Here is a 24,948-nt window from a genome sequence, read left to right as displayed (position 1 = left end):
CGACAGGACGAGAGAATTGGAAGCGTGAGGTAAAACTCTGTCCGCGGCGCTTCTAGCACGACGAGAGCTTCGGCTCGAGTTTGTTTATTCACTCTAGTATTCTCTGTCCGCGGCGATAGAGCGACAGGACGAGAGAATTGGAAGCGTGAGGTAAAACTCTGTCCGCGGCGCTTCTAGCACGGCGAGAGCTTCGGCTCGAGTTTGTTTATTCACTCTAGTATTCTCTGTCCGCGGCGATAGAGCGACCGGACGAGAGAATTGGAAGCGTGAGGTAAAACTCTGTCCGCGGCGCTTCTAGCACGGCGAGAGCTTCGGCTCGAGTTTGTTTATTCACTCTAGTATTCTCTGTCCGCGGCGATAGAGCGACTGAACTAGAGAAGAGGAAGACTGAGGAAAAACTCCGTCTGTCCGCGGCGCCTCCTCAGCGCGACGGTATAGTGACGAGAGCTTCGGCTCGAGTTCGCCTATTCACTCTAGTATTCTCTGTCCGCGGCTGTAGCGCGACGGAATGAGAGAAGAGTGGGAACAACTCTGTGGCAGCGGCGGAAGAAGAGCCGCGGCGGCGGCAGAGTGAAGAGAGCTTCGGCTTGAGTGTGCTCATGTCCTCTAACATTCTCTCTTTCCGCGGCGCTATTCAGCGTGACGGGACGAGAGCAGAGGGAGAGTGAGAAGAGCTCCGTCTTTCCGCGGCGCTTAACGACGCGGCGGAACGAGAGAGTCCTCGAGTAGAACAAGCCTGTAAGCTCTAGAAGTGGCGTTGCAGCGGCAACACACACACAAACACATATAACACTCAACATAGACACAGTTTAAAGGATATATAACGCCGGATGGCGTAGCTGGAACGGCAGAGAAGGCGGAGAGGGAGTCCGTCGTCCTCAGCTGCAGGTTCCGCTGGTGCCTTTTCAACGGCGGTGCTTCTTCCGGAGACCAGCGAAGGTATCGCTGAAGGAGATAAAATCTGACACCTATGGCGAATTAGGGTCTTATATAGCCTCCTGTATGCAAATATAAGCACCTTTTTCGGCGGGCTTCTGGAACGCCCCCCATTGGTTCGTTCCTCTCAGCCGCCTCACCATTGGTTCCTGCAGTTGCCGCAGCCCGGCCAATCAGAGCGCTCCTCGCGCTGGGCTATGGCCGTGCAGCTCACTGCGCTTTACATAGATACCTTTATTAAAAGTTTTGCTTCACATTCTCGAGAAAAGGAGTTTTCCCCATACGTAATACGAGGAACCTCTCTCGAAAGGGAACTAAAATCCAGCTTTGTGCAACAGGCCACAGGTCTGTGTGGTAAACATTTTAAATACACACATTACCAAGTGTAATTGTGTCCTTAAATTTTCAGTTTTTAGTAAAAAACAAAACAAAAAAAACATTGTCATTGGGCAAAGAATATGTTTCCCTTTTTTCTCTGTGTTTGGCACATAACGTCGGGTAATAACGGTTTGTTATGTATCAGTACCATCAGTTCTTAATTTTAGGAAGGAGATGTTTATGCACGTTGTAAAAAGAACAACTTTATTAAGTCGAAATGTTCCGCTCCATGTCGACAGATGTCAGCAGTGTGCCCGGCGTCGTTGCGTTGCTTTCCGGAGGAAACGTTCATCATCAACTTCCGTTTCCGTTTCGCCATTGGAAAACGTTCAGCAAACACCGTGGGAGCAGAGAAGTCTAGAAACATTTTAGGACTTTTTCCTCCCATTATTTGCATAAGAAACTGTACATTTTTATCTTAGTTATTTTGGTGTGGAGGAAGGAAAAAGAGCGTTTTAGCTAACGAGAGGAAACTTGCCAAGTCGCTGTAAAACAGCTGAATAAAGAGGTAACGTTAAGCGTTTGTGTTAAGGTTCGGTTCGTTTGCTACAGAAACCCTTATTTTACACAGCACCATGGTAACCATAATTTCCGGCATTAAATTATTGTTGGCACAATTATAGTTGTTACTGTAATATAATGGCGTCAACTTGATATTAGCAGCGACTGTCATAAAAAAAAGAAAGAAAATAATGAACTTACTCAAAATGTCTATTCTGAAAGTATTGGCACTGAATAATATTATTTTTCAGTGCTGTCAATAACTGGACAATTATAATTTTGCAATGCATTGGGTACTTTGGTAACTTTCTGAGGCACTTAAGTTTTACAGCCACTTGTGGACTTTTGAGGTCAGTAACAAATTGAACTGAATCTTGTGCCGCAAAACGTTTTAATGATTTATATTTTTTCGTTGTTCTTTGAATTATTTAGAGTCATATAATGTGCATATGTTGGAATCACATTTATAAATTAAGACTAAATCTAACATCAAATACAACACATTTTAAACTTATGCCCCTTTTATTTTAGTGGTTTAACTTAGTCATTTATTGAAGATTTGTGTGCTGGACTCACTCAAAGGAGGGGCTAATAAGCTTTGAGACAGTAAATAATTGAGAACCATTATAAATGTCCTTTTGTAAAGGAGAGCAAATAAACGATTAGATGCATCTATTCATGTGAAATGTAACAAAGCTGTTAAACTGAAGTCTGTGATTACATTATGGGTGTTACATTTTGTTTGTTAAATTTTCCTCCAGCATGTCTCTTCCCAAGCGTGAGGTTGATGAGCTGAGGCCATGGGTGGAACGCACAGTAAAGAAAGTCCTTGGTTTTTCTGAACCCACTGTGGTCACAGCAGCTTTACACTGTGTGGGCAAAGGCCTGGACAAGAGAAAAACCACAGGTAAGATATTTTCCTTTTAAGTATATCGCAAGTACAGATATACATCTAATTATATGGCAGTTGTACTGTAGGAGTGAATGGCTGCAGAGATGGAAGAAATAGTCAGTCAAGCAAATTGAAAATGTTTCTTGCATCCTGAAGACTTTTAAAAAAAATATATATCTGGTATCTTAACATTCATTGTGAATAAATGTAATAGAGCCTGATTGCTTGTAATGAGTGGTGAGGCTTATTACACACAAAAAAGGGTGAAGTGTAGCAATCCATTTTTAGTTATTTAGTCAAGCATGTGGTGGTTTTCTATTTTTCATTGGTGTTTGATTAACATTAATTACACAGAATATTAGGTCTGTATTAAGACCCACACGGATCTAATTACCTCAGCTGTATACGTTCACTAAAGACATATCCGACTGTGTTTACCTGAATACTTGCCAGACCGTGCATTTTTACATACAGTGCCTTCCGAAAGTATTCGGCTCCCTTGAACTTTGCGAACTTTTGCCACATTTCAGGCTTCAAACATAAATATATAAAACTGTCATTTTTTGTGAAGGATCATCAACAAGTGGGACACAATCATGAAGTGGAATAAAATTTATTGGATATTTCAAACTTTTTTAACAAATCAAAAACTGAAAAATTGGGCGTGCAAAATTATTCGGCCCCTTTACTTTCAGTGCAGCAAACTCTCTCCAGAAGTTCATTGAGGATCTCTGAATGATCCAATGTTGACCTAAATGACTAATGATGATAAATAAAATCCACCTGTGTGTAATCAAGTCTCTGTATAAATGCACCTGCACTGTAATAGTCTCAGAGGTCCGTTTAAAGCGCAGAGAACATCATGAAGAACAAGGAACAAACCAGGCAGGTCCGAGATACTGTTGTGGAGAAGTTTAAAGCCGGATTTGGATACAAAAAGATTTCCCAAGCTTTAAACATCCCAAGGGGCACTGTGCAAGCGATAATATTGAAATGGAAGGAGTATCAGACCACTGCAAATCTACCAAGACCTGGCCGTCCCTTTAAACTTTCAGCTCATACAAGAAGAAGACTGATCAGAGATGCAGCCAAGAGGCCCATGATCATACCGGATAAACTGCAGAGATCTACAGCTGAGGTGGGAGACTCTGTCCATAGGACAACAATCAGTCGTATACTGCACAAATCTGGCCTTTTTGGAAGAGTGGCAAAAAGAAAGCCATTTCTTAAAGATATCCATAAAAAGTGTTTTTAAAGCTTGCCACAAGCCACCTGGGAGACACACCAAACATGTGGAAGAAGGTGCTCTGGTCAGATGAAACCAAAATTGAACTTTTTGGCAACAATGCAAAACGTTATGTTTGGCGTAAAAGCAACACAGCTCATCACCCTGAACACACCATCCCCACTGTCAAACATGGTGGTGGCAGCATCATGGTTTGGGCCTGTTTTTCTTCACCAGTGATAAGAAAAAATGGTTGAAATTGATGGAAAGATGGATGGAGACAAATACAGGATCATTCTGGAAGAACCTGATGGAGTCTGCAAAAGACCTGAGACTAGGATGGAGATTTGCCTTCTAACAAGACGATGCACAATCTACAATGGAATGGTTCAAAAATAAACATATCCAAGTGTTAGAATGGCCAAGTCAAAGTCCAGACCTGAATCCAATCAAGAATCTGTGGAAAGATCTGAAAACTGCTGTTCACAAACGCTCTCCATCCAACCTCACTGAGCTCGAGCTGTTGTGCAAGGAGGAATGGGCAAAAATATCAGTCTCTCGATGTGCAAAACTGATAGAGACATACCTCAAGCGACTTACAGCTGTAATCGCTGCAAAAGGTGACGCTACAAAGTAGAGCTGGGATAAACGATAATTTTTTTAACGATTAATCTAGCGATTATTTTTCCAATGTATCGATTAATCTAACGATTCATTTTCCCTGTCCGATTTGATTATCGATTGTCAAAGTCAAATTTATTTCTATAGCACATTTACAGATGGCTGAGCCACACCAAAGTGCTTCACAATTAAGTGCAATAAGCAAAGCAAGGCAAAGAAGAAGATAATTATAATATATAAAAAATGAAAAAGGTGACAAGGCAATAAGTGCAGGAGTTAAAATAATGTAAAAGAAAGAACATTTGAAAAGTAGCAAGAGGTCACTATATACTGGCACTTTAACATAGACACTAATCAAAGGCTAAAGAAAAGAGGTGAGTTTTCTAGGGCTGTACTAGAATAATCGAATATTCGAATATTCGTTTGGTGAGGTGGCATTCGATTTTCAGTTTTGAGATTCGAATATTCGTGTGTTTTTTTTTCAACAAGTGACTTCCGTCGCGGACTCATTCTCACTCATGCTTGAAATAATAATAATAAATTTAAAAAAAACACCGCAACATGCTTTCAATAAAAGCATCGCGCATTTTAAAGATTTAAATTAACAAAAAGTCAGAATAAGACAAAATAAATCCCTTATATAGAATAAAACTAATTGTAATAGATATTACATTTTGTGTCATTTTAAAAACAATTATTTTATTCTTATTCAACTGTTTATAAGCATGCTACCGTGTTCTTTATTTATTACAGTTCATTGAAATCACTGTGTGTTACTAATTTAATTTCTGTTTTGGGATTCATTTGTTTTAAAGAAAGGTTCGTTATTAATACCTTATTAAAGTTCTTGCTCTCAACAGACTTTGTGTTTTGTATCACTTGTGCACTGTCCGTTTTCGGAGCATAAACCTGCCCGTGTAATGCGTACCGGAAACTGTTCTATTTAAAAGATTATTAAATGTTTATTAATATTTAAAGAATGTGTGCCACCTGATCATATTGCACCAAATGCAACACTGCACTCCACTGGGTCTGCCGCAACACATTTACGATGCCGAAGAGTGAAACGTGAAGTCGTGAAAGATGATACAAATGCAAACTGACACTATTATTATATATTTAGCCCCACCCACCGAAGCTTCGAATATTCGATATTGATTGCCACCTAAGCTTCGAAGCTCAAAAAATGGCATTCGAAACAGCCCTAGAGTTTTCAAAAGAGACTTAAAAATGTTAAGAGACTGTGCTGCACGGATGTTGAGGGGGAGGCAGTTCCAGAGTCTGCGGGGCTGCTACTGCAAAGGCTCTGTCCCCCTTGGTTTTTATCTCCCCATTAATTGCCTAATAGCAATTAATACATGTTGATTTAATTATCTGAATGAAAAAAAACAAATTCCTTAACATTGCAATATATGTTTATTGCTCTTAAAATTCCAAAGTAAAAGACTATACAAGAGCTATGCATTCAATAAAACCTTGAAAACATAAGTACACACATGATTTTTCTATGTCTGCAACTCAGCCTACAGGCTATGCCCATTGATTAAATATCAGCCAGTTGGCTAATCAAATCCGGGGACACAATGAAGCGTACCGTGAGCGTCTCGGCTGCATGGCGTGTCCGTTTTTGTTTCAGCTCCCATGTTAACAGGTTGGAGTTTGCTGCACACTGCCTGCGTGATGCGCGGAAACTGCGTGCATGCTAGAAATAGAACGGCACCTATTTTTCACGCGACACGCGAGTGTGTTGAAAGCATCTACATGTAAAATAGAACAGGAAAACATGTTTATATATCATTTTGACACAAATGCATATTAATAAATGACATTTTCATGTTTGAAAGTCTCTAGGTTAACATAAATGCAGATATAGGCCTAATTGTAATAAAAAATGACAATTATCGATTTTGAAATATTGTAACTGTCAATACAGAACGAAATATTCTGTAGCCTATTTTGCCGTCAATACCATAGATATATGGTCAATAGGCTACTGCCGACGTTGTCTTTGCTGTATCAGTAGGCTATTTATGTTTAACATTAAGAATAGGGCTTCCCTCCGCATCAATAGCAGCAGCAGTGCCACATCAGACACGCTTCTGGTGTGCAGAGGCAGAGAAAACGCCACACAGCCACCCCGTGGCTGACACGCAACAGAAACGCCACGAGCATCCGTGGCATGACAGTGAAAACAGTTACATGTGGAGTGCATTACGGGCGTCAATATTTAGCTTAAAGGGTTACTTCAGCGATTAGCATATGGCTTTGTATCAGTAGAAACCCTGGAGTATATTCAAATTATTGTGCTTTCCCCCCTCATATCTCCCTGAGACAAGAGATTTATGCATTTTATTTCTGGAAAAATTCCTCCTATGATGCAAATTGACGATTTGTGCATCATAGGAGGAACGTTTGCCCAAAGGCTAAAGACTACAGCCAGCAGAGGGAGCCATTTCCGCATGTTTTGAATCCGCGCATGGGGGATGGGAGATAACACTCAGCTTGCAGGGAGAGCTCAGCTGGCAGCTCATTCCTGCAGGCACTCATTTAAACGGAGCTATGGTGAGCAATGTAAGTCTTTTAACTTCTCAAATTAATTTCTATGAAAGTTAAGCTTGTAAAGGCATGAACTGAAACGCGCCAGACTGAACTCGCGTTGTGAATGTATGCCGCGAGTGTAGTCGCGATTACCTCAGCTCTCATCACTCGTGCAGTTAGTGCTCAGTGCTGTGATACTCGCGCGGTGACTCACTCATTGTATTGAACAGACACGTTCAGTTTTTAATTGTAGTGTCTTCTCTAACTCAGTCACTGTAATCAAGTTGGTAGCGTTGGCTATGGCACAGGGCAGCGAAGCATTCTGGGAATTGTAGTCTTTCATCCCCATGGGACAAAAATACATTTTCTGTCTTTTCTCAGTCTAGAAGACACCAAATTCAAAAATAATTTCACATTTCTACTACATTGATGACCCAGTTTAAATACAGATTCATCTTCCCAGCGCTGAAGTACCCCTTTAAAACCGGAAGTCTGAGGAGCCACTCGTGTTGCTACCATAAATATACATAATAAATAATATACTTATTAATAACATATACTTTATGTATATCTATGGTTGCTACTACTCTCCGGCGCCGCCATCTTTATTTTGAGTCTGACAAATCGACGCACATATTTTGCATCAACGTATTTTTTGCGTCGACGCCATCCCAGCCCTACTACAAAGTATTAACTTAAGGGGGCCGAATAATTTTGCACGCCCAATTTTTCATTTTTTGAGTTGTTAAAAAAGTTTGAAATATCCAATACATTTCATTCCACTTCATGATTGTGTCCCACTTGTTGTTGATTCTTCACAAAAAATTACAGTTTTATATCTTTGTTTGAAGCCTGAAATGTGGCAAAAGGTCGCAAAGTTCAAGGGGGGCGAATTCTCTCGCATGTTGTCTGAAAGGTGTGTGAGCGCGCTTTAGGTCAGAGACCGGCAGCGCGAGCACGTCCCGCGCTGCAACTTTCTTTATTATGCACTGCGCTTGTATATTTAACTCTTTTACTTCCAATGTTTAGTGAACGGTGGAAGCAGAGCTCTGCACACGTCACCTGCTGTCACACGTTCATGCAAATTAAGAAATACAGCTTATTTTAGCGCTGTCCTCCTTAAGGTACCGGTACTAATAAAAGTCCATATCGTACCATTTGTAATAGCAGGGTATCGCAATACTTTTCTAGTACCAGTATCGTGCAACACTACTTTCAGCATAAACAACCAGGGTCCTCAATTATAAACGTTGCGTATGCACAAAAGAAGGCATACACAGCTCTCTACGCAATAATTGCTATTTATAAATATAAATATTTATACAGAATCATGGTATTCATGCATATGCCTTTAGTTTGTTTTATTTTTGATAAAATAAAGTATAACGTATGTCTCAACCATTCTGAAAGAAAATTAGAAATTCTCATTAAGATGGGTCCGCTCCAGTGTAGGGCTGTCAACGAATATTCTAAATTTAAAAAACGAATTTCAAAGGTGAAAATTTATATTCAAATTAAAAACAAAAACAAAAACGGAAGAGACGTGGCTGTCAAAGGACCGGTCACAGGACAGGAGTCGCACTTTCTGTCACTGCTGAAACTGGACGCGTCTTGCAGTGAAGATGGCAGAAAGTGCAGAGCCCAACTCGACCGCACCAGAGAGAGATTTTAACTCCATAATCTAAAAAGCCATGTCTGGAAGTACGTTGGATTTTGGTAGGTAGGAAAACTGCTACTGTACTGACTGCTACTGTACTGACTGAAGAGATATTGCATGAATAAAGGATAAATGCTTTCACTGGTGTGATTATTTACCATGTCAAGGAAAAGCTCCCAGTTTAGCACAGCTCGCTCGGAGCGTTCAATATACTGTAAAACTTCAATTAATATTAATATTTGTTTAAATCACTGAACGAAGCCTGCTATATTTGGGACGAGTCGTGAGTCTCGCGACCTTAAATTGCTTGCACAAAACTCTTGGATCAGCACTCAAAGTTTGTTCATTTAGAGAGAGAGAGAGAGAGAGAGAGAGAGAGAGAGAGAGAGAGAGAGAGAGAGAGAGAGAGAGTCTGCGGTTTTGGCCATTAGTTAATTTATATATAATAATATAATTTATAATAACAATCTACTTGTTTTTGTGTAAGTAATACGTTGTCAAGTATGTATAAACTTAAATAGACAAACTACAAGTAGTTATGTCTCTTTGTATTAATTTGTCCTGTTATTGACGTAATGCACGTCATTGACAAAATGTCAATGATGTTCGAATAGTTCGAATAGTTTGCCCAGATGTTCGAATAGTTTGAGTATTCGTGTTTGTTTTAGAGGGAATATTCTAACGTCATTTTTGAGCAGTTTTGACAGCCCTACTCCGGTGTCCCCTTTCCCTCACCCGTAGCAGACACACTGGCGATGGATTGCTAGACGTTTTTATGCCTCGACTTTGATGTCCAACCATATCTTTATTTCATCCACGATCCGAGGTTGTGAGTCTACAGCAACCTTTTGCCACTCAAGTGCCTCTTTGGTATTAGTAATGCCCACACTGTGCCCTCCAAACTATTTTTCTCCTCTTTTCCACGTCTCCAACGATAATTTCTACTTCACATTGAGGGAAGTTACGTTTTTTTTTTTAATTCCTCTGTTTGCCATGATTTCGCAATCAATGAATATTAACGTTCACACACTATTTATGGGCAACTATGGCATGAATTGATTGTGGTTTGATCAAGAAATGATTGTGATTTATTAAGGGAAAACTGCATAGAATGTGTGTGCGCACGGTTTTATAAATCAGAATATTTCTGTGCATATGCACGTCCTGTTTCATGTTTCACACAAATCATACGCAAAGTTTTATAAATGAGGCCCCAGAGAGAGAAAGGGTGTGAGTGTGTTTGTGTTTCTGAGGGCATGCTGTATGGTTGCAGCCACTGAGCTATAGCCTAATAATACTTCTAGATCTAGCCTATGTGACGTGGTTGTGCATGATTTGGCTAAAGGTGATAGCCATACGCTGGTGAAAATCGTGCCGACTCCTCACATTTTTTTAGCATGTTTAAAAATTAACGTGAGTTTGGGAGTTGCTTGTAACATGGTCAGGTTGTCTCGTCATTCCTCTCGCATGCTGCAAGCCGCGACCATGAGCATCCACGATGTCCACATGATTTTTCCAGAGAGAAAAGAAATGGTCTGCGAGCTTGTCGAACAAAATTCATACTGTGTACACCCTGCTCTATTTCTCAAGTACTCCAAGTGCTTCTAAAGGTGATGATACACAGGGCAACTATTTGAGAAATGTTGCTGGGCTATATTGCCATCAACGGGCAACCAGGCGAGGCACAGGGCCCACTATCAATTAAAAGTATCCAGATACAAATTTGTTGCCCATTCTCAATGGGAAAGTGCCCAAGCAACAGTGCTCCAAAGTTGCCCTGTTTATCATTACCTTTAAACAAAGAGCAAATGGATTTGCAATGGTTGCTTTTCACATCCAGTGTAAACGGCCTCAATGGCATCCCTGGTTTATTCAGAATTGCTTATAATTTTTAAAATCTTGAGTAACTGAGTTTGTGGCAGATATACTGTGGCAAGGCAGTGAGAATTCCATGAGTCTTTTTTTATTAATGATGATCAATATCTCTTCTCTTTTAGACCAGCTAAGGCCGTTTCTTGATGATTCAGCAAGCAGCTTTGTTGAGCGTCTGTTTGAAGCTCTCGAGGAAAGCAAAAACTCCCGTGGCAATAAAGGAGGTGGAGAGAAGAACCGCAAAAGAGAACTGAAGGTATAGTTTTCTATGCCTCCAATGTCACAGTGTGAAGGAACATCTATTAAGTAAACAAAAAAGTCTGTTCTGAATTAATTTTGAATTGTTTTTCTCATACTGACACTTAAAGGGATAGTTCCCCACAAAAAACTATTAATCATTTAATCACCCATTTAATGTTCCAAAACTTTGAGTTTATTTCTTCTGTTGGACTAAAAAGATATTTTGAATAATCTTGGTAACCAGACAGTTGACGGTGGCCATTGACATCATAGTATTTTTTTGTCCTACTATGGATGTCAATGGCTACAGCCAACTGTCTGGTTACAACCATTCTTCGAATATCTTTATAGTTCAGAAGAAAGAAACTTATATGGGGTTTGGGACAACATAAGGGTGTGAGATGACAATTAAAAATGAGTCATCAGTTGAGTATACCTTTAATACAAGGTAGTAATTCACTCACAAATCAAAACTTCACATAAGCCTTATTATTATTATTATTATAGGGGATTAGTAATTAGGATTTGTAATAATTGCAGAGAATGTCTGTGATCTTAATCCCGTGCGAATCGGCCATGTCTGTAATTTGTAAAGTAAAAATTCCCCCTCAAATTACCTACCATATTTCACCGAACACCGAGGTCCTGTGATAATATTCGTTATTAGTTAATGTTTGTTTCCTGTGCGCATTTCTATCTTTATCTTTCACGAAGAATGGAGGCTGCATTCATAAAGCGCATCGTTATGAATTCCTGCACAAACTATACTTTCACTTGAATGGTGTGTTTAATATTAATATCAATTCTATTCTTAATGAAAAACATACCAACAGTACAATGACAACCTTGCTTAAATGGACGCTATTACATTTAGCTTTGAAACTGAATCCTCCGCCGTATATTGTCAGCTTCTCACTCGTGATAAATGAAATATGCCTCCTGCTGCTGGTCTGTGCTCAGTTCAGTTTTTAATTGTAGCGTCTGTTCTCTAACTGAACTCAATTATTTTTATTACTATAAAACTATCAAAATGATATTGATAAATATGACTTTATGATTCCATACAGCGCTCTATATATATATTCTATTCTTAACGAAAAGACATTTACAAGTCTTGACATCATATCTGGGAGATAAGTCCGTAAATTTTAGTAAAATTACAGGCTTTGCTTATCCCGTGCGAATGTGTCACGCAAAACTCAGATGTAGGGGGTTAATTTCTAAATCACAGAGGTCCCTAGATACTAATTCGGTGCGAACAGGGCTTTACTCCCTTTAAAGTTGTTCCAAACCTGTATTAGTTTCTTTCTTCTGTTGAATACATAAGAAGATATTTTGAAGAATGGTTGTTCTGGTTACCAACATTCTTTAAAATGCCTTGTGTAAATGATGACAAGTAATCCAAGTAAACTTTCTTTGACTAATTCCAGGCAGGTTTTTGAGCCCGTAATTTGAAACTTCAAACCAAGACTCACGACTTTTTAGAGTTCCTAGCAAAGTCATGCCAAACTGCCTGAGTGCAAGGAATTGTGGTAGCTAGATTTAAACAAAGCATGGCCAACTGTATGGCGCTAGTGCTCATTTACAATAATTTCTATCGCCAAAAGTGCTTACTCCTTTCTTATTTGAGGGAAACTCAAAAAAAATGGCACAAGGCAAGAGAAGCTGTTTTACCTTTTTTATTTTTTACGTTTTTTAACCTTTTGTTTGACTTTCATAAACACCGCATCCATAGGGCCTGCCATTGTTGTTTTGCAGGCTATGACGTCAGTGCGCCTAACTGGGAGTTTATCGATCTAGTACGAGTTTATAGGTGGGAAGTCACAGGTTTGACTGCCATTCCAGTGCGCTTTCACAGGTTGAAGGTTGGAATATCACGGGTTAACTCTTGTCTTTTTCATCAGTTTTATTTTTTTTCTTCTCTCCTGTGTTTAGGAAGTATTTGGAGATGAGGTGGAAGGAGTGAAGGATGGGCACAGTGTGGATACAACTGTAAAGAAGAAAAGGGTACCTCGCTTTGAGGAGGTGGATGAACCCGCTGTTTTACCTGGACCCCCTACAGAGAGTCCTGGCATGCTTACCAAGATGCAGGTAACACACCATCAGTAAAAGAAAAGACTAGACAGAGAGGTATCTGATGGAACACATAAAGTATGAACATAAATGACTTGTCAAATACTGCTTTTATGTTGCGTAGTGCTGCACAAGTATAAAAGTTTACAGCTTTTTCATAGAGGGCAATGAATAATTATTCATAATTGAATATTTTTTAATGTACTGCCTGTACCAAGTGTAAATACTATCTGTGATGCTCTATTTTCAGATCAAGCAAATGATGGAAGCTGCCACACGGCAGATCGAGGAGAGAAAGAAACAGCTAAGTATTGTGGCTCCTGTCCCGTCTGCGCAGGTATTAAACAATACCAATCACCTGTTTACAGTTGACTGCCCTGTAGTGCCTGTGTTTTTAAAAGAACTCTTACAAATCATACAAATATCTCTTTGCATTTTCTTTCATTTAATTTATGATTGCTAATAAATTAATGACATTTTTAATATTATCAATATCAGTCTATGTCTAATAAATACATTAAGCAATTCTTTTTTACTATTAATAAAATTGGTTTTATTAGTTACTTTTTATTTTTTAAGAACTTGATATACATTATATATCTTGATATACATTATATATATATATACATTATATACATTATATATATATATATATATATATATATATATATATATATGTGTGTGTGTGTATATATATATATATATATATATATATATATATATATATATATATATATATATATATATATATATATATATATATATATATATATATATATATATATATATATATATATATACTTTATCCAAAACTAAACATAATCGCTTAAAATTATTCATAATTGAGTCAACCTCGATGAACTCACACTCATTGGCCCTCATTTATCAATCTTGCGTAGAAACGGGCGTATATGTTGGCGTAAGATTATGCTTACACTCCTCTCACCGCCTGATTTATGAAGCTGTGCGCACCTCTGCAATCCAGGTGTACGTAATACTTGCCCTTGATAAATGCTGTGGCTGAAAACGATCGTCATTAGAATAACACGCCCCTATATATTCAAGTATCTGCCTCCCCCACACCGTCATTTTTACGGCATGGACACACGGAAGACGGCAAAGAAAACTCAAAATGTGTGTACACCATCTCCTGAGCTGCCGTAGGATTTGAGTGTGCCATACACAAACGTCCATATTGATAAATCTCAAAGTCACCGTGGTTTTAGGTGTACGCTGGAAATTTGGTGTACGCACTTTTGATAAATGAGGGCCATTGTGTCTACATCAATACTGTATGTTTTTTGTTAATATGCATGCATGTAAATGTACACATGGTAGAACTACGCTAATTAAAATGCATAAAAATGTTCATGAATCACATTGTTAAAATACATCAGTTAGGGTTAAGATGCATAGGATATATTTTTTTAACTCTACATATAAAATAATTAAACAATACATTGTAAATTACTGTGACAGTAGATTAATTTGTTTATAGTTTATTACTATAAGTACTTAATTTGCAAACTTAGTAAATTCACAGTTTATAAACTATGAATTTACTAAGTTTGCAAATTAAGGACTTTATTATTGTATCCTTATTATGAAGCGTTTTTGCTTTTTGCTTTGAAAAAGGGTATACATTTAAGATCATTACTGTTCCATTGAGTGTTTGTTCCTCATACCAGACAGTTGACATTTATTTTGAGGTTTTCTTTAATTTACTGATTTTAACTTCTGCTTTAAAATTAGCAATCAGCAATTATGAATTTTTTACAATTTATTTTTTTCCATCCAAGACATAATCAACAGATTAGTCAATTATCAAAACAATCAAGTGTAGCTCTAAACTTCAGTGATTACATTATTTTACATGTTATAACTGGTACAGAGTAGCAATGTCTACCTTTTATGTAGTTTTTAAAAAAAAATTGTCATCACAACTTTAAAAATGCATACCAAACTTTTGTTCTCTCTCCTATAGACCAGACTGATTTCATCTCAGACAGACGCTAGTGCTCCACGTCCTAGCCTCCCAACGTCAGGTTCCACCCAGTCCATTGCACCCTCTCAGGCTGCTAACTTTATGAATGATGCTATAGAGAAAGCCCGCAAGGCGGCTGAGCTGCAGGCCAAGATCCAGTCCACGCTGGCCATGAAACCAGGAATTCTGGGTGCTTTGGGAAACACAGGGCCACATAATCTGGTAGCCTTGGCCAACCTACACGCCATGGGCATTGCACCACCGTGAGTGTTGTAAAAGTGTAGAAATGACTTTTTTGTAGAAAATCTAAAGAAGAGTTTCCTAGTAACTTTTTTTTATTGATTTGCAAGGTGTTTTCTTGTTAGAGAGGAATTTCTAAAAAAGGATCAGAGTTAAAAGTTTTCATATATTTGCTTATAGTAAAGTAGAGCCTCGTGAGATCACAAAGCCAACTCCCCTCATTTTGGATGAACTCGGACGAACTGTTGATGCCAGTGGGAAAGAAGTTGAGCTCACACATCGTATGCCCACTTTAAAAGGTACCATACACTGCTATAGAAATATGAATCTCTCGTAACTTCATGTTGAAATATATTTTTCCTAAGAATCTTTTTGGTTACATTTTTTCCCCCCCTCTGTCTCTAGCAAACATCAGAGCGGTTAAGAGGGAACAGTTTCGGCAGCAGTTAAAGGAAAAACCCAGCGATGACCTGGAATCAACCTCTTACTTTGACCCACGTGTGGCCCTTACTCCTGCACAGAGAGCCAAGAAAGGCTTTAGGTTCCATGAACAAGGTCGCTTTGAGAAGATCGCCCAGCGCATACGCACCAAGGTTGGCAACAGCATCCATCTTTATTTTTGACTCTATAAAGCAAAAAAAAAAATATCTTTAAAAAACTTTGATCAATAATATATGAGAAACAATATTATATTCTGTCCTCAGGCTCAGCTGGAGAAGCTACAAATGGAGATTGCTCAGGCTGCCAAGAAGACAGGCATACAGGCCTCCACTAAACTAGCTCTCATTGCCCCCAAGAAAGAGCTGGGAGAGGGGGAGATTCCTCATATAGAGTGGTGGGACTCCTACATCTTGCCTTTCCACATAGAACTGTAAGAGTCAACATCTTTCAAATCTGCTACAGACAATTCTAAAATACACCCAACAAATTCAGGAAAAATTCTGCTGTTCCAAAGTCGCTTTGACCTCTGTTTTTAACCACGTTTTTTCGGTTCTTTTTTTTTAAGCTATTCTATTCTTAGGCGACAGGAACAGAAAAAGGTTAAGGAGAAAATGTTTTTATTGCAATACTCTTTCTTTATTTTACTTAAAAGACTTGAAAACCCTTACTTAAACTTAAAAACTTTACCTAAAAAACCCTTGTACACATTCCCAGTGTATTGTATAATATAAAATAAATATATAAAGATTTACAGTGCCAGCTCAGAGATGTACAGTAGCATTTAAGTATGAAATTAAATGGATAAATGTAGGCTTAAAATGAAACTACATAGTCTTCAATATACAACATTTATTAAAAGCTACTGTATTAAAGGTCTTTTTTTTTATTAACATCATTTTAGAGGTGAATTGTCCCTTTGAGGAAAGCGTGTTCACTAGGCTGCTGCTGTCAATTGAAGACCTGCTCACATCTCGTATATAGACGCACACGATTTTACTTTAACTTTAGACATAAGTTAACCGACTGTGTTTATATGTTAACCTTGTGTGTATTTGACAGTATTAGCGCAGTAAAGTAAGACTGTCCAGTAATCACGTGTCTTTGACAGACGTTTAGAGCGCGCTTAATGGAAAACTGCATGCATTGAACAGTCCGTGCCTTGCCGGTTAAACATTTAATTTGTGTGCACGTTTAACCGGCAAGGCTTTAAAACGCGGCTAAAGACCCCCTAACTTTAGTGCATATGATTGGATATTTGCTCATATCAGCGCGTAGACTCACAGGCACACTCAGAGCCGAAATAAACTGAGAGGAATATTTCATACGGAGGGAAATGGAAATAATTAATTAAATGCAAAACCGAAAAAAAAAAAAAACGCAATTCACCGGTATTGAACCGTGAATGCCGTACCGAGCGGTGAGTGAAAGTGGTCATATTAATTTGTTTCTGTTCTTTTTCTCAGATCTGTGAGCACAAATTTAGATGAGGTGGAAATGCATGGAGTCACCAACCTAGTTGAACACCCAATTCAGATGGCCCCTCCAGGTATTCATGCATGCATTGAACCTCAAAACCTTCTGCAGGCAACGGTTTAATATCAAAAGACTCACTGGTCTAACCTTTTATGTTTCTATTTTTTTCTCTCGTTTTGCTTCTCTTTCTCAGTGGACACCGATAAGCCTGTAACTCTGGGTGTGTATTTGACTAAGAAAGAACAAAAGAAGTTGAGGAGACAAACTCGTAGAGAAGGCCAGAAAGAAATGCAGGAAAAGGTCCGATTGGGTCTTATGCCTCCACCTGAACCCAAAGGTAAATTACCAGCCAGACACCAACCAGTAAGACAAATGAGGTTTAATATGTTAAACAGTCAACCAAAGGTTTGGGCACACCTACTCATTCTTTACTTCTAATATTGTTCAATTAAAGGTATTTTGCATCATAACTCATGATGAACACTTAAGTTATAATATTTTAGTGGCTGCTAAGTAGCAACTAGATTACGGCTCTGTACTTTTCTCTGTGTATGCAATCTTCATGTGTCTATATTTTGTGCAGTGCGGATCTCTAATCTGATGAGGGTTTTGGGAACGGAAGCAGTGCAGGACCCTACTAAAGTGGAGGCTCATGTTCGAGCACAAATGGCCAAGAGGCAGAAGTGAGTTTTCACACACACACACATAGTATTGGGATCAAAGCCAATTGTACATTTACAAGCATTATAAACACTATAAATGTGCATTTTATTTCCCTTTACTCCACAAAAATAAAATCCTATTAATTTAAGTGTATTAACAACAGGAGTGAAAGTTTAAAACAAATGAAATGGACTAGACAAATAAAATTGCTTATCTCTCTCACTCTGCATGAGTCCATATGTGTGCACTTTTTGCATTTTGCGTGTTTGGCTTTGGAAAAAAAAAATCATAATTTTTGTATTCATATTCTGGAAAATACTGTTATTTTGTTGTGTGTATAGAGTGATGTTTGACCGTGTGTGTTCAGGGCCCATGAGGAGGCAAATGCAGCACGCAAACTCACGGCAGAACAAAGGAAAGAGAAGAAGGTGAAGAAACTTAAGGAGGATTTGAGTCATGGGGTTCACATTGCTGTTTACAGGTACACAATCTGACACGTCAGTTAATATCTTGCATTAAAATTTTGTATTTGCTTATTAGGGATGCACAATATATTGGCAACATATCGTTATCAGCTGATAAATTATCTTTTTTATCGTTCTAATAAGAATTTGACCGATATATTCAAGTCAATAGATAATGTATTATATCCTTCATTTGAGACACAGATGTGCTGTCTGTCATGATGGGTTTGAATTGCTCGAAATATGATTGGAATCACTTAAAAAAGGAAGATACATTTTTGCACCATTTGCAGCCTAAGTCTAACATATAAGCTACGTACAATTATAAGAACACAACTGTAAAATAACAGTTTGTTTAGGGAAGTTCATTCGCAGCTTTTTGTGCAGTTTTAATTTGTAATATTATTTTTATATATAATCTCATATAGGATGCCTTTGGTTGAGTTAATAAACGATGCAGTAAAGTGCTTCATTGTACTGGTTTAGCTTCAGCGCACGCAGTTCAAATAGAAATCTACATCATTAATAACTACTGGGAATGTTACATACATAACACTGTAATGAGAACATTTTTTCTAATAAAACGTGCTTCAGCAGTTTTGAGAAGTGCGTCCACAACGCATTGACAACCTCGGTCAAGTTAGCCTGTGCAGTCACACCATTATGAGCAGATATAATATAAACATCTAATTTGTCTAATAACATCTAATTCATATATGATAATTCATAAATGCATTTCGTTGAGTTAATAACCCGCAGCGCTTCATTGTACCGGTGATCATATTCAGTTTCAGCGTGCACTCTCAGGGAAAAGCATGCACAGGAGTTATAGGCCTTCATTTGTGCAAAAATAAGGTGTAATATTATATTTATTTTGTATAAATATCTGATTGTTCTCATATATTATGCGTTTAGTTAATTAACCCAAGCGCTTCAGTTTACGGTTGTTAACTCTCTTCAGCACGCGCTCTCAAAAAGCAACGTTATTTGATAGACTATTACACTATAGACTAAAATTAAAGATCCTATTAAAGTGTACTATTCCTGTAATATTAAACTTTTTTTTCTTCTAAAACACGTAAGCAGTTTCATTAACAACTAGCACTTATTTTTCTGGTATTATTTACTTAATGTGTCTGTGCTGAGGCTATTTCATGAATGGCACATGCAGTTTGATTTTTTTTTTATATGCAGCCCAAGTAATGCTGTCCAATAGCTTGTTTGCATTATTTAGGTATTTTATTTTTTGTTAGGCAATATAATTTTTGGTAACATTTTACAAATAAAAATGTATTTGTTAATGCATTAACACAAACACAGAGAGAGCAATAATCTCTGTTAATGTTAGTAATAAAATGTTTGTGTTTATTAACAGTTCATTCACAGTGCATTCTCTAATGTTAACAGACACAACTTGGATCTGAAAATGTTGAGATGAACTAAGATTAATAAATCCTGTAGAAGTATTGTTCATTCATGGTTGCTAACAAAAATTAAACTTAGTTTTACCATTTTTTTTTTAAATAAAGTAAGTTGGCAATAGGAGTGTTACATTAATTGAGTTAAAGAGTTACTTCAGTGATTAGCAGTAAGCTTTGTATCAGTTAAAACCCGGACTATAATTGAATGATCGTGTTGAATATCGCTAATTTGCGTCATTGGAGGAATTTTTGGCCGGAGGCTAAAGACAACAGCCAGTAGGGGGAGCTATTTCCACATGTTTTCAACCCATCCATGGGGAGTGGGATAACACTCACAGCACTCAGTTCGGGCAGCTACGGGGATGTAAACAGAGCAGTGTGGAGCAAAATGAGTGTTTTAACTTTTCAAATTAATTACCTATGAAAGTTAAGCTTCCAAAGGCATGAACTGAAAACGTGAATGTATGCCGCACCTGTGCTTACCTCAGCTCTTCGCTCATAATGATTGTAATCTGACTCCTGCTGCGTCTCACACTGTATTGAACAGACACATTCAGTTTTTAATTATAGTGTCTGTTCTCTAACTGAACTAAATTATTTTTATTACTATGAAAATGAAAACAACGGTAGGGGCGTTGCCACAGAGGGCAAGTGATCCAGTAGCGGTGGCTTTGGGGGGGCCAGCCCAGCCTTAATTGCCCAATATATCGGTTATCGGCTTTCAAATGTAAAAAATGATCGGCCAAAATGTTCATATCATCCCTATTGTTTATATTGTTATATGCCATAACAGACACTGAATAAATCATAGATTAAACCGTTTGATAACAAAGTGTTGTTAGATTGCAGGGTTCTGCTTTAGAGAACACAGTCTCCTTACATTGTTTCTGACACAATTGTTCTATCATCCAGCTAAGCTACAGCTTCACCAAACTGCATTCTGAATTGATTGTGAAAACAGAATTCCACAATTCAGAATAAAAGTAATAAAAAAAATGAAATGGTACTGTATGAGATTTATTCAGTTGCCAATAATGTTAAGCTATTTAAAACAATTTTGTTATTTTATCTTCTTCAAAATATGTTGAAGTCAGATGTTGACTTCAAAGACTAGATTTCAATTGGGTATTTGCACTCTGGGTATTTCCATAGATATCCATAATAAAGGCTAGATGTCTTACGGAAGAGCCACCATCGTCATCACCGGCAGCCATCTTGTCACAGGCAAGCTTTTTGTCGGGCTCTGTGGAACCTGATGTAAGATGAGTGATCTGTACGAACATAAATACTCTTATCTCGCTGAAATCTTGACGGATTTACAAATGGTTTTTGTTTGGTTTCTTACCAACGTTATTAACATGGATACAAATCTGAGTTCTTTAACACGTTGAAATTGCAGCTTGTTGTTTCGACAAACTTAATCGTGCAGCTTGTGTAAAAAAATATATATATATTCTAGCCGCTATAACTCTGTGCCACTACTTCACACAATTATTCTGCTCGTTTCCTAAGAAACTACCGGGTCTCAGCTTTCTAAAGAGGTAAGGCATTTGATGGTAGGTAAAATTAGGTGGGAAAAGTGATCTCTGTAGTAGGCACAGTGAAATGTAGGGGGGAAAATACTATAACTATATATATTGTGTAAAAAATTATTTATATATATCTTCTTCTATATATATATAGTATATTTAGTAGCCTATATATTGATTTAACATAAATACCTTGTGTGTGTGTATATTCATTGCACCTATCTGTTCTGTTCAATGTTACTTTCATATTGAAGTCCATGTTTATAATTATTCATAAGTATGTAGTGTCATGACTACATCTCTGACGTTTATAAAAAATGAAACGGTTTGAAAATCGGTTGAAATTTTAGCAAGTTATGGTTATTTAAAAGTAAATGCACCATTTAAAACACACTGTTGCGAATGAGCGAGCTGCTTGTGACAAAATGGCCGCCAGTTGTGGACGGCGACCTCCATTGGCCAAACGCGCGCACGAGACATCTAGCCTTTATTATGGGTATTTCCTCAACCAACTTTGTGTGGTGTACTCTGGATAATAGTTAAAGATGGTCACTAGTTGGTTGCTTTTACTGTACTATCCAGTCTTCAATTCAAAATCATTAGTTAGGTTAGATGCCATATTAAAATGAACACGGATGAAAACGAGGCTGTGAGGGATAGATGTAGTCTTTGCAATGGCACGCACTGTGAAGGTCCTAGATTATGTAATTTTCTCAACTCACAACTTTTAGAACTGAAAAACTGTTTCATCAGCTGAAAAATCAGTATGTTGTTAACAAAAGTACAGCCCATTGAAAGCACTGCTCTGTTTTGTCTTGTCACTTTTAAAGCAGCACTTGGCTACTTTTGCTCTCGGGGTCCCCCTACAGTTTGGAAAAAATAATGTCCTCAACTACTGTCGTAAGATCTGTCATCCTACAACAGGGGATGCCATCGCGTGTGCATTTGTTGACATGACAACCCTGATAGCCCTGAACTAGTGATGCGTGGGTCGTCCCATAACCCGCGGACCCCGTATGTCTATTTAACGGTCGCGGGTGCGGGGCGGGTTGTAAAAATATATCCAGTGGTGCAGTGCGGGCCAAATAACTTCATAAAAGTGGCGCCGCGGGTCGGTGCAGCACTAAAAGTTAACCTGAACACTGCAAGAGTTCACATGCAGGTGTTCTTCTGGCGGCGCGTGTGAAATGTCTTCATCCCAGGTAACGTTACAGTCAGTGGCATATGTTTCAGCATGTCATATGAATATAATTTCATGGGTTTTATTTTTTTCAAACGCCAAATAATCACGATGCTCACGTTTACAAGCCAGTGTCATTATAGTAGTCTATTGGTTACCGTTTTACAGAATCTATATGATACTTCAGTTCAATGTTTGAGTGGTAGGTAATCACCATAACAAGCAGGACTGCATCGGTCGTGCACGCCTCCTTCAGCTCACGCCGACGAGCAAACGCTGGTCACATGTTGATCCTCGTCCTGCCTTTAATCCCATCACTTTTTCGTTTCCTCTTATTGCTTTCCTCCAACAAAACCTTTTCTTTCTTATTTGTCTCTGCTGCTTCGGACATGACTATATTATCTGACGAACAAAGTTGGGCTCGCACGTCCGAATTTAAGGAAGTGTGGGTGTTGGTGGAAATGACGTATACGCCATAAAGCAGTCGAAATTTGTAGTTCTTTTTGTTCTCGGGTTACTACCCGAAACCCGAAGTTTAAAAGTACGATTAAAAACGATACAGACCCCATCAGGCTATGGCAGATGTGTCATTCAACCTATTGTAAGTCGATTTATCATCACAAGAGTCTTAAAAAAATATGTTATGAAGGTTGAAAAGTTACCTAGTGCTGCTTTAATACAGATTTTATTCTGTTCGCGCTCATTTCATTTCACCTTCAGGTCAACTTTTAATTACATTGTTCTTGCTGATTGCACACAACAACATGCGTACAGTGTGGCCAGTGATGTCTTTAATGCTAATTTCTCCTGTTGTTTACTCAAGTGGTTTATCTGCTTTGCCTGCAGAATCCGAAATCTGCATAACCCAGCCAAAAAGTTTAAGGTGGAGGCCAATGCAAACCAACTGTACCTTACTGGCACTGTGGTACTACACAGAGACGTCAACATTGTAGTAGTGGAAGGAGGTGAGTTAATGTGATTAGGGTATCTCTAGAGATGATTATCTTCACAGATTTTCGTGTATATTTCAGATTTATTTAATGATTATGTTTAGGATCATTATTTAACATTATTTGACTCCTTCCTCCCGTTAGGACCCAAGTCACAGAAGAAGTTTAAACGACTAATGTTGAGTAGGATCAAATGGGATGAGCCGAATTCCAAGAGAGATGGTAAGGGGAAATAGTAGTGAGTAAAGACCAAACATTTGTGATCCACATTTTATGAGATGTTATTTAGAACTGACATTTGACCTTCCATGCTTTAAATTTTTATTTTTTTATAGAGCCTCAAGATTCAGATGATGAGGGTTCAAGGAAGAATAATAAATGCACCTTGGTTTGGGAGGTAAAATAGTGGAACATTTACCAAAATGTATTAATTGCTTTCATTACTCCATTTACTATTTACTTTATACTACACAGATTATTTCAAAGCACCTATACAGTGCTAAACAGCAAAATAATGATCAATAATCTTATTGACCTTTGTAAGGTTTTTACAGCTATACAAGTAATGTAATGTAATGTAATATGGAGTAATACAATATGTATGTAATATGTAAGATGGAGTAATACAAAGTCAATTTTAAGTAATATTGAGTTTCTTCCTTTTTATTATTAATCCTTTGAATACTTAAATATATACATTTTTTTTCTCAGGGTACAGCCAAGGAACGCAGCTATGGGGAGGTTAAGTTTAAGCAGTGTCCAACGGAAAGCATGGCTAGGGAACATTTTAAGAAGCATGGCACCGAGCACTACTGGGACTTGGCTCTGAGTCAGAGTGTCCTGGAGACAACTGATGACTGAGATATAGACTGAACTCTGAAGAAGAATAACAACAGAGGACACAGTGGCATGTGGACCTTGCACACATTTTTATTTTATTTTATTTTTTTAGAGAGAAAGAGGTGGAATAGACTGTGGCAGAGATAAACATGTAAATATCATGTGTGTATAAGAGATGATTGTGTTTTGCATACCTGCAATACATGTGAAACAATGCAAGGCTTAAGAAATGAGCTGGGATGTTAACCCTTATGTACTGCTGCAGAATTTTACAGTGGTGGCAGCTTGAACAAGGGGGAACACTGGTTTTGTATCTCTTGTAACCGTTTTCTAGTGTAGGCTTTGCAAGTCTTTGATCTCATGTGATTTCTACCTTGGATCCATCTTGAGTGCTGCATCATGTGCTCTCGCCATTTTGATGCAGTCTTTTCAGTAAGTAAGCATCACTCCTGAAATGTGTTAATTAACACTGTAATTTGTTACTGATTGACCAGACAATTGAGTGCAGATACAAGAGTATTGGTTTCACTATCACACAGAAAGGTATGATTGTAGTGTTGCTGAAGGTTTATTTTGGTTCCCCTATTCAAATGTCCAAAAGAAAGTGACAGAGCACATGGTTGCTTACATTTATGGCACATTTATTTTTCATGCTGTTATCTCACCAGTTTCATGTCGAGAAATCAAATGCAAAAACTAGAGCCAACCAAATGCTGATCATTAAAGCTCGGGCAAAAAAAAGTTATTTTGTGTTGAGAAAGTTACTTAATTTTAAGATGTACTAATTGTATACTAAAAGACATTGACTTTATTAAAGAAAACTACCTTGG

General features: G+C 38.0%; 1 protein-coding gene across 1 annotated transcript; it reads left to right on the top strand.

Moving 5' to 3' along the window:
- Window positions 1-1,616: 1,616 nt before the first annotated feature.
- prpf3 (PRP3 pre-mRNA processing factor 3 homolog (yeast)) lies at window positions 1,617-24,948 on the top strand. Its single transcript, XM_067449233.1, has 17 exons — window positions 1,617-1,822; window positions 2,577-2,722; window positions 10,746-10,876; window positions 12,796-12,951; window positions 13,184-13,270; window positions 14,918-15,180; window positions 15,338-15,456; window positions 15,563-15,750; window positions 15,862-16,028; window positions 17,062-17,144; window positions 17,265-17,408; window positions 17,655-17,754; window positions 18,102-18,215; window positions 23,175-23,293; window positions 23,423-23,500; window positions 23,614-23,675; window positions 23,990-24,948. Exons 2-17 carry the CDS (start codon window positions 2,578-2,580, stop codon window positions 24,137-24,139), a joined length of 2,106 nt encoding a protein of 701 aa, XP_067305334.1. The 5' UTR covers window positions 1,617-1,822; window position 2,577; the 3' UTR covers window positions 24,140-24,948.

Source organism: Pseudorasbora parva, chromosome 7, assembly GCF_024679245.1.
Source record: "Pseudorasbora parva isolate DD20220531a chromosome 7, ASM2467924v1, whole genome shotgun sequence".
In the NCBI taxonomy this organism is placed as follows: Eukaryota; Metazoa; Chordata; class Actinopteri; order Cypriniformes; family Gobionidae; genus Pseudorasbora; species Pseudorasbora parva.
Note: the sequence above shows the minus strand (reverse complement) of the source record. Positions and strands in the feature narration are given on the sequence as shown.

Bases quoted from the DNA above. Each gene is read 5' to 3' on its own strand.
- prpf3 (XM_067449233.1), top strand. From the start codon at position 2,578: ATGTCTCTTCCCAAGCGTGAGGTTGATGAGCTGAGGCCATGGGTGGAA. The intron at 17,409-17,654 runs GTAAATTACCAG...TATTTTGTGCAG, and splicing joins GCCTCCACCTGAACCCAAAG to TGCGGATCTCTAATCTGATG. The intron at 23,676-23,989 runs GTAAAATAGTGG...TTTTTTTCTCAG, and splicing joins AATGCACCTTGGTTTGGGAG to GGTACAGCCAAGGAACGCAG.